The 10,000-nt window shown below is 44.4% G+C and overlaps 1 protein-coding gene across 10 annotated transcripts in view; it reads right to left on the reverse strand.

The window, feature by feature from the left end:
• The window catches only part of LOC124018036 (adhesion G protein-coupled receptor L3-like), a 118,770-nt gene that overhangs the window by 42,529 nt on the left and 66,241 nt on the right, over window positions 1-10,000 (reverse strand). For all 10 annotated transcript variants that reach the window (XR_006835554.1, XR_006835553.1, XM_046333287.1 and 7 more), the window contains one exon: window position 1. This exon is cut by the window's left edge and continues 176 nt beyond it. Coding sequence is in view for 8 of the 10 variants with exons in the window: in XM_046333287.1 (XP_046189243.1) it covers window position 1 (1 nt within the window). In the remaining 2 variants the exon portion in view is untranslated. The remainder of the gene's footprint in view (window positions 2-10,000) is intronic.

The raw sequence follows: 10,000 nt of genomic DNA on the forward strand, positions 1-10,000 counted from the left end.
GCTGAGAGAGAGAGAGAGAGAGGAGAGGTAGGGGGGAGACAGAGAGAGAGGAGAGGAGAGGTAGGGGGAGACAGAGAGAGAGGAGAGGAGAGGTAGGGGGAGAGACAGAGAGAGAGAGAGAGAGAGAGAGAGAGAGAGAGAGAGAGAGAGAGAGAGAGAGAGAGAGAGAGAGGAGAAGAGAGGTAGGGGGAGAGACACAGAGAGAGAGAGAGAGAGAGAGAGAGAGAGAGAGAGAGAGAGAGAGAGAGAGAGAGAGAGAGAGAGAGAGAGAGAGAGAGAGAGAGAGAGGAAAGAGAGGAGAGGAGAGGTAGGGGGAGACAGAGAGAGAGGAGAGGAGAGGTAGGGGGAGACAGAGAGAGAGGAGAGGAGAGGTACGGGGAGAGACAGAGAGAGAGGAGAGGAGAGGTAGGGGGAGAGACAGAGAGAGAGAGAGAGAGAGAGAGAGAGAGAGGTAGGGGGAGAGACAGAGAGAGAGAGAGAGAGAGAGAGAGAGAGGAGAGGAGAGGTAGGGGGAGACAGAGAGAGAGAGAGAGAGATAGTGGGGGAGCGAGAGAGGGAGATAGTGGGGAGGGAGGGGAACAGAATGTGTGAGAGGACAAGTGATAAACAGACAGAAGGATACGTGACACTGAATGAGTCAATATGTGTCTGTGTGTCTTGCGGTCCTGCTGAAGGTCTGCATGTTGCTAAGCAGACTTGTCCACAACAACTGTTTTGCTGTAAAGTGCTAGCAAGCTGTTGGTGTGGAACATTTGTATCAGTGTTTCTGAACGTGTTATGGTGAGGTTGTGTGTTATGGTGTGGTTGTGTGTTATGGTGTGGTTGTGTGTTATGGTGTGGTTGTGTGTTATGGTGTGGTTGTGTGTTATGGTGTGGTTGTGTGTTATGGTGAGGTTGTGTGATATGGTGAGGTTGTGTGATATGGTGTGGTTGTGTGTTATGGTGAGGTTGTGTGTTATGGTGTGGTTGTGTGTTATGGTGTGGTTGTGTGTTATGGTGTGGTTGTGTGTTATGGTGTGGTTGTGTGTTATGGTGAGGTTGTGTGATATGGTGAGGTTGTGTGATATGGTGTGGTTGTGTGTTATGGTGTGGTTGTGTGTTATGGTGAGGTTGTGTGTTATGGTGTGGTTGTGTGTTATGGTGTGGTTGTGTGTTATGGTGTGGTTGTGTGTTATGGTGTGGTTGTGAGGTTGTGTGTTATGGTGTGGTTGTGTGTTATGGTGTGGTTGTGTGTTATGGTGTGGTTGTGTGTTATGGTGTGGTTGTGTGTTATGGTGTGGTTGTGTGTTATGGTGTGGTTGTGTGTTATGGTGTGGTTGTGTGTTATGGTGTGGTTGTGAGGTTGTGTGTTATGGTGTGGTTGTGTGTTATGGTGTGGTTGTGTGTTATGGTGTGGTTGTGTGTTATGGTGTGGTTGTGTGTTATGGTGTGGTTGTGTGTTATGGTGTTGTTGTGTGTTATGGTGTGGTTGTGAGGTTGTGTGTTATGGTGTTGTTGTGTGTTATGGTGTGGTTGTGTGTTATGGTGTGGTTGTGTGTTATGGTGTGGTTGTGTGTTATGGTGTGGTTGTGTGTTATGGTGTGGTTGTGTGTTATGGTGAGGTTGTGTGTTATGGTGTGGTTGTGTGTTATGGTGAGGTTGTGTGTTATGGTGTGGTTGTGTGTTATGGTGTGGTTGTGAGGTTGTGTGTTATGGTGTTGTTGTGTGTTATGGTGTGGTTGTGTGTTATGGTGTGGTTGTGTGTTATGGTGTGGTTGTGTGTTATGGTGTGGTTGTGTGTTATGGTGTGGTTGTGAGGTTGTGTGTTATGGTGAGGTTGGGTGTTATGGTGTGGTTGTGTGTTATGGTGTGGTTGTGTGTTATGGTGTGGTTGTGAGGTTGTGTGTTATGGTGTGGTTGTGTGTTATGGTGTGGTTGTGTGTTATGGTGTGGTTGTGTGTTATGGTGTGGTTGTGTGTTATGGTGTGGTTGTGTGTTATGGTGTGGTTGTGTGTTATGGTGAGGTTGTGTGTTATGGTGAGGTTGTGTGTTATGGTGTGGTTGTGTGTTATGGTGTGGTTGTGTGTTATGGTGTGGTTGTGTGTTATGGTGTGGTTGTGAGGTTGTGTGTTATGGTGAGGTTGTGTGTTATGGTGAGGTTGTGTGTTATGGTGTGGTTGTGTGTTATGGTGAGGTTGTGTGTTATGGTGAGGTTGTGTGTTATGGTGAGGTTGTGTTATATGGTGTGGTTGTGTGTTATGGTGTGGTTGTGTGTTATGGTGTGGTTGTGTGTTATGGTGAGGTTGTGTGTTATGGTGTGGTTGTGTGTTATGGTGAGGTTGTGTGTTATGGTGAGGTTGTGTGTTATGGTGAGGTTGTGTTATATGGTGTGGTTGTGTGTTATGGTGTGGTTGTGTGTTATGGTGTGGTTGTGTGTTATGGTGTGGTTGTGTGTTATGGTGAGGTTGTGTGTTATGGTGTGGTTGTGTGTTATGGTGTGGTTGTGTGTTATGGTGTGGTTGTGTGTTATGGTGTGGTTGTGTGTTATGGTGAGGTTGTGTGTTATGGTGTGGTTGTGTGTTATGGTGAGGTTGTGTGATATGGTGTGGTTGTGTGATATGGTGTGGTTGTGTGTTATGGTGTTGTTGTGTGTTATGGTGTGGTTGTGAGGTTGTGTGTTATGGTGTGGTTGTGAGGTTGTGTGTTATGGTGTGGTTGTGAGGTTGTGTGTTATGGTGTGGTTGTGAGGTTGTGTGTTATGGTGTGGTTGTGAGGTTGTGTGTTATGGTGTGGTTGTGAGGTTGTGTGTTATGGTGTGGTTGTGAGGTTGTGTGTTATGGTGTGGTTGTGTGGTTGTGTGTTATGGTGTGGTTGTGTGTTATGGTGTGGTTGTGTGATATGGTGTGGTTGTGTGTTATGGTGTGGTTGTGTGTTATGGTGTGGTTGTGAGGTTGTGTGTTATGGTGTGGTTGTGTGTTATGGTGTGGTTGTGTGATATGGTGTGGTTGTGTGTTATGGTGTTGTTGTGTGTTATGGTGTGGTTGTGTGTTACGGTGTGGTTGTGTGATATGGTGTGGTTGTGTGTTATGGTGTGGTTGTGTGTTATGGTTGTGTGTTATGGTGTGGTTGTGTGATATGGTGTGGTTGTATTGTTGTGTGTTATGGTGTGGTTGTGTGTTATGGGGTGGTTGTGTGTTATGGTGTGGTTGTGTGTTATGGTGTGGTTGTGTGTTATGGTGAGGTTGTGTGTTATGGTGTGGTTGTGTGTTATGGTGTGGTTGTGTGTTATGGTGTGGTTGTGTGTTATGGTGTGGTTGTGTGGTTGTGTGTTATGGTGAGGTTGTGTGGTTGTGTGTTATGGTGTGGTTGTGTGTTATGGTGTGGTTGTGTGTTATGGTGTGGTTGTGTGTTATGGTGAGGTTGTGTGTTATGGTGTGGTTGTGAGGTTGTGTGTTATGGTGTGGTTGTGTGTTATGGTGTGGTTGTGTGATATGGTGTGGTTGTGTGTTATGGTGTTGTTGTGTGTTATGGTGTGGTTGTGAGGTTGTGTGTTATGGTGTGGTTGTGAGGTTGTGTGTTATGGTGTGGTTGTGAGGTTGTGTGTTATGGTGTGGTTGTGAGGTTGTGTGTTATGGTGTGGTTGTGAGGTTGTGTGTTATGGTGTGGTTGTGAGGTTGTGTGTTATGGTGTGGTTGTGAGGTTGTGTGTTATGGTGTGGTTGTGTGGTTGTGTGTTATGGTGTGGTTGTGTGTTATGGTGTGGTTGTGTGATATGGTGTGGTTGTGTGTTATGGTGTGGTTGTGTGTTATGGTGTGGTTGTGAGGTTGTGTGTTATGGTGTGGTTGTGTGTTATGGTGTGGTTGTGTGATATGGTGTGGTTGTGTGTTATGGTGTTGTTGTGTGTTATGGTGTGGTTGTGTGTTACGGTGTGGTTGTGTGATATGGTGTGGTTGTGTGTTATGGTGTGGTTGTGTGTTATGGTTGTGTGTTATGGTGTGGTTGTGTGATATGGTGTGGTTGTATTGTTGTGTGTTATGGTGTGGTTGTGTGTTATGGGGTGGTTGTGTGTTATGGTTGTGTGTTATGGTGTGGTTGTGTGTTATGGTGTTGTTGTGTGATATGGTGTGGTTGTGTGTTATGGTTGTGTGTTACGGTGTTGTTGTGTGTTATGGTGTTGTTGTGTGATATGGTGTGGTTGTGTGTTATGGTGTGGTTGTGTGTTATGGTTGTGTGTTATGGTGTTGTTGTGTGATATGGTGTGGTTGTGTGTTATGGTGTGGTTGTGTGTTATGGTGTGGTTGTGTGTTACGGTGTGGTTGTGTGTTATGGTGTGGTTGTGTGATATGGTGTGGTTGTGTGTTATGGTGTGGTTGTGTGTTACGGTGTGGTTGTGTGTTATGGTTGTGTGTTATGGTGTGGTTGTGTGATATGGTGTAGTTGTGATGTTGTGTGTTATGGTGTGGTTGTGTGTTATGGTGTGGTTGTGTGTTATGGTGTGGTTGTGAGGTTGTGTGTTATGGTGTGGTTGTGAGGTTGTGTGTTATGGTGTGGTTGTGTGGTTGTGTGTTATGGTGTGGTTGTGTGTTACGGTGTGGTTGTGTGATATGGTGTGGTTGTGTGTTATGGTGTGGTTGTGTTATGGTTGTGTGTTATGGTGTGGTTGTGTGATATGGTGTGGTTGTGATGTTGTGTGTTATGGTGTGGTTGTGTGTTATGGTGTGGTTGTGTGTTATGGTGTGGTTGTGTGGTTGTGTGTTATGGTGTGGTTGTGTGTTACGGTGTGGTTGTGTGATGTTGTGTGTTATGGTGTGGTTGTGTGTTATGGTTGTGTGTTATGGTGTGGTTGTGTGATATGGTGTGGTTGTATTGTTGTGTGTTATGGTGTGGTTGTGTGTTATGGGGTGGTTGTGTGTTATGGTTGTGTGTTATGGTGTGGTTGTGTGTTATGGTATTGTTGTGTGATATGGTGTGGTTGTGTGATATGGTGTGGTTGTGTGTTATGGTGTGGTTGTGTGTTATGGTGTGGTTGTGTGTTATGGTGTGGTTGTGTGTTACGGTGTGGTTGTGTATTACGGTGTGGTTGTGTGTTATGGGGTGGTTGTGTGTTATGGTTGTGTGTTACGGTGTTGTTGTGTGTTATGGTGTTGTTGTGTGATATGGTGTGGTTGTGTGTTATGGTGTGGTTGTGTGTTATGGTTGTGTGTTATGGTGTTGTTGTGTGATATGGTGTGGTTGTGTGTTATGGTGTGGTTGTGTGTTATGGTGTGGTTGTGTGTTACGGTGTGGTTGTGTGTTATGGTTGTGTGTTATGGTGTGGTTGTGTGATATGGTGTAGTTGTGATGTTGTGTGTTATGGTGTGGTTGTGTGTTATGGTGTGGTTGTGTGTTATGGTTGTGTGTTATGGTGTGGTTGTGTGATATGGTGTGGTTGTGTGGTTGTGTTATGGTGTGGTTGTGTGTTGTGGTTGTGTGTTATGGTGTGGTTGTGTGGTTGTGTTATGGTGTGGTTGTGTGTTGTGGTTGTGTGTTATGGTGTGGTTGTGTGTTATGGTGAGGTTGTGTGTTATGGTGAGGTTGTGTGTTATGGTGTGGTTGTGTGTTATGGTGTCGTTGTGTGTTATGGTGTGGTTGTGTGATATGGTGTTGTTGTGTGATATGGTGTGGTTGTGTGATATGGTGTGGTTGTGTGTTATGGTGTGGTTGTGTGATATGGTGTGGTTTTTTGATATGGTGTGGTTGTGTGTTATGGTTGTGTGATATGGTGTGGTTGTGTGTTATGGTTGTGTGATATGGTGTGGTTGTGTGTTATGGTGTGGTTGTGTGTTATGGTGTGGTTGTGTGATGTTGTGTGATATGGTGTGGTTGTGTGATATGGTGTGGTTGTGTGTTATGGTGTGGTTGTGTGTTATGGTGTGGTTGTGTGTTATGGTGTGGTTGTGTGTTATGGTGTGGTTGTGTGTTATGGTGTGGTTGTGTGTTATGTTTGTGTGTTATGGTGTGGTTGTGTGTTATGGTTGTGTGTTATGGTTGTGTGTTATGGTTGTGTGTTATGGTGTGGTTGTGTGGTTGTGTGTTATGGTGTGGTTGTGTGTTATGTTTATGTGTTATGGTGTGGTTGTGTGTTATGGTTGTGTGTTATGGTGTGGTTGTGTGTTATGGTGTGGTTGTGTGTTATGTTTGTGTGTTATGGTGTGGTTGTGTGTTATGGTTGTGTGTTATGGTGTGGTTGTGTGATATGGTGTGGTTGTGTGTTGTGGTGTTGTTGTGTGTTATGGTGTGGTTGTGTGTTATGGTGTGGTTGTGTGATATGGTGTGGTTGTGTGATATGGTGTGGTTGTGTGTTATGGTGTGGTTGTGTGTTATGGTGTGGTTGTGTGTTATGGTGTGGTTGTGTGTTATGGTGTGGTTGTGTGTTATGGTGTGGTTGTGTGTTATGGTGTGGTTGTGTGTTATGGTGTTGTTGTGTGATATGGTGTGGTTGTGTGATATGGTGTGGTTGTGTGATATGGTGTGGTTGTGTGTTATGGTGTGGTTGTGTGTTATGGTTGTGTGTTATGGTGTGGTTGTGTGTTATGGTGTGGTTGTGTGTTATGGTGTGGTTGTGTGTTAAGGTGTGGTTGTGTGTTATGGTGTGGTTGAGTGTTATGGTGTGGATGTGTGTTATGGTGTGGTCGTGTGTTTTGGTTGTGTGTTATGGTGTGGTTGTGTGTTATGGTGTGGTTGTGTGTTATGGTTGTGTGTTATGGTTGTGTGTTATGGTGTGGTTGTGTGATATGGTGTGGTTGTGTGTTGTTGTTGTGTGATATGGTGTGGTTGTGTGATATGGTGTGGTTGTGTGATATGGTGTGGTTGTGTGTTATGGTGTGGTTGTGTGATATGGTGTGGTTGTGTGTTATGGTGTGGTTGTGTGTTATGGTGTGGTTGTGTGTTATGGTGTGGTTGTGTGTTATGGTGTGGTTGTGTGTTATGGTGTGGTTGTGTGTTATGGTGTGGTTGTGTGTTATGGTGTGGTTGTGTGATATGGTGTGGTTGTGTGTTATGGTGTGGTTGTGTGTTATGGTGTGGTTGTGTGTTATGGTGTGGTTGTGTGTTGTTGTTGTGTGATATGGTGTGGTTGTGTGTTATGGTGTGGTTGTGTGTTATGGTGTGGTTGTGTGTTATGGTGTGGTTGTGTGATATGGTGTGGTTGTGTGTTATGGTTGTGTATTATGGTGTGGTTGTGTGTTATGGTGTGGTTGTGTGATATGGTGTGGTTGTGTGTTATGGTGTGGTTGTGTGTTATGGTGTGGTTGTGTGTTATAGTGTGGTTGTGTGTTGTTGTTGTGTGATATGGTGTGGTTGTGTGTTATGGTGTGGTTTTGTGTTATGGTGTGGTTGTGTGTTAAGGTGTGGTTGTGTGTTATGGTGTGGTTGAGTGTTATGGTGTGGATGTGTGTTATGGTGTGGTCGTGTGTTTTGGTTGTGTGTTATGGTGTGGTTGTGTGTTATGGTGTGGTTGTGTGTTATGGTGTGGTTGTGTGTTATGGTGTGGTTGTGTGTTAAGGTGTGGTTGTGTGTTATGGTGTGGTTGAGTGTTATGGTGTGGATGTGTGTTATGGTGTGGTCGTGTGTTTTGGTTGTGTGTTATGGTGTGGTTGTGTGTTATGGTGTGGTTGTGTGTTATGGTTGTGTGTTATGGTTGTGTGTTATGGTGTGGTTGTGTGTTATGGTGTGGTTGTGTGATATGGTGTGGTTGTGTGTTGTTGTTGTGTGATATGGTGTGGTTGTGTGATATGGTGTGGTTGTGTGATATGGTGTGGTTGTGTGTTATGGTGTGGTTGTGTGATATGGTGTGGTTGTGTGTTATGGTGTGGTTGTGTGTTATGGTGTGGTTGTGTGTTATGGTGTGGTTGTGTGTTATGGTGTGGTTGTGTGTTATGGTGTGGTTGTGTGTTATGGTGTGGTTGTGTGTTATGGTGTGGTTGTGTGATATGGTGTGGTTGTGTGTTATGGTGTGGTTGTGTGTTATGGTGTGGTTGTGTGTTATGGTGTGGTTGTGTGTTGTTGTTGTGTGATATGGTGTGGTTGTGTGTTATGGTGTGGTTGTGTGTTATGGTGTGGTTGTGTGTTATGGTGTGGTTGTGTGATATGGTGTGGTTGTGTGTTATGGTTGTGTATTATGGTGTGGTTGTGTGTTATGGTGTGGTTGTGTGATATGGTGTGGTTGTGTGTTATGGTGTGGTTGTGTGTTATGGTGTGGTTGTGTGTTATAGTGTGGTTGTGTGTTGTTGTTGTGTGATATGGTGTGGTTGTGTGTTATGGTGTGGTTTTGTGTTATGGTTGTGTGATATGGTGTGGTTGTGTGTTATGGTGTGGTTGTGTGTTATGGTGTGGTTGTGTGTTGTTGTTGTGTGATATGGTGTGGTTGTGTGTTATGGTGTGGTTGTGTGTTATGGTGTGGTTGTGTGTTGTTGTTGTGTGATATGGTGTGGTTGTGTGTTATGGTGTGGTTGTGTGTTATGGTGTGGTTGTGTGTTGTTGTTGTGTGATATGGTGTGGTTGTGTGTTATGGTGTGGTTGTGTGTTATGGTGTGGTTGTGTGTTGTTGTTGTGTGATATGGTGTGGTTGTGTGTTATGGTGTGGTTTTGTGTTATGGTTGTGTGATATGGTGTGGTTGTGTGTTATGGTGTGGTTGTGTGTTATGGTGTGGTTGTGTGTTATGGTGTGGTTGTGTGTTGTTGTTGTGTGATATGGTGTGGTTGTGTGTTATGGTGTGGTTGTGTGTTATGGTGTGGTTGTGTGTTATGGTGTGGTTGTGCGATATGGTGTGGTTGTGTGTTATGGTTGTGTATTATGGTGTGGTTGTGTGTTATGGTGTGGTTGTGTGATATGGTGTGGTTGTGTGTTATGGTGTGGTTGTGTGTTATGGTGTGGTTGTGTGTTATGGTGTGGTTGTGTGTTGTTGTTGTGTGATATGGTGTGGTTGTGTGTTATGGTGTGGTTGTGTGTTATGGTGTGGTTGTGTGTTGTTGTTGTGTGTTATGGTGTGGTTGTGTGTTGTTGTTGTGTGATATGGTGTGGTTGTGTGTTATGGTGAGGTTGTGTGTTATGGTGAGGTTGTGTGTTATGGTGTGGTTGTGTGTTATGGTGTGGTTGTGTGTTATGGTGTCGTTGTGTGTTATGGTGTGGTTGTGTGATATGGTGTTGTTGTGTGATATGGTGTGGTTGTGTGATATGGTGTGGTTGTGTGTTATGGTGTGGTTGTGTGATATGGTGTGGTTGTGTGATATGGTGTGGTTGTGTGATATGGTGTGGTCGTGTGTTATGGTGTGGTTGTGTGTTATGGTGTGGTTGTGTGTTATGGTGTGGTTGTGTGTTATGGTGTGGTTGTGTGTTATGGAGTGGTTGTGTGTTATGGTGTGGTTGTGTGTTATGGTGTGGTTGTGTGTTATGTTTGTGTGTTATGGTGTGGTTGTGTGTTATGGTTGTGTGTTATGGTGTGGTTGTGTGGTTGTGTGTTATGGTGTGGTTGTGTGTTATGTTTATGTGTTATGGTGTGGTTGTGTGTTATGGTTGTGTGTTATGGTGTGGTTGTGTGTTATGGAGTGGTTGTGTGTTATGGTGTGGTTGTGTGTTATGGTGTGGTTGTGTGTTATGTTTGTGTGTTATGGTGTGGTTGTGTGTTATGGTTGTGTGTTATGGTTGTGTGTTATGGTGTGGTTGTGTGGTTGTGTGTTATGGTGTGGTTGTGTGTTATGTTTATGTGTTATGGTGTGGTTGTGTGTTATGGTTGTGTGTTATGGTGTGGTTGTGTGTTATGGTGTGGTGGTGTGTTATGTTTGTGTGTTATGGTGTGGTTGTGTGTTATGTTTATGTGTTATGGTGTGGTTGTGTGTTATGGTTGTGTGTTATGGTGTGGTTGTGTGTTATGGTGTGGTTGTGTGTTATGTTTGTGTGTTATGGTGTGGTTGTGTGTTATGGTTGTGTGTTATGGTGTGGTTGTGTGATATGGTGTGGTTGTGTGTTGTGGTGTTGTTGTGT

The sequence above is a fragment of the Oncorhynchus gorbuscha genome, unplaced genomic scaffold, assembly GCF_021184085.1.
Source record: "Oncorhynchus gorbuscha isolate QuinsamMale2020 ecotype Even-year unplaced genomic scaffold, OgorEven_v1.0 Un_scaffold_383, whole genome shotgun sequence".
NCBI lineage: Eukaryota > Metazoa > Chordata > Actinopteri > Salmoniformes > Salmonidae > Oncorhynchus > Oncorhynchus gorbuscha.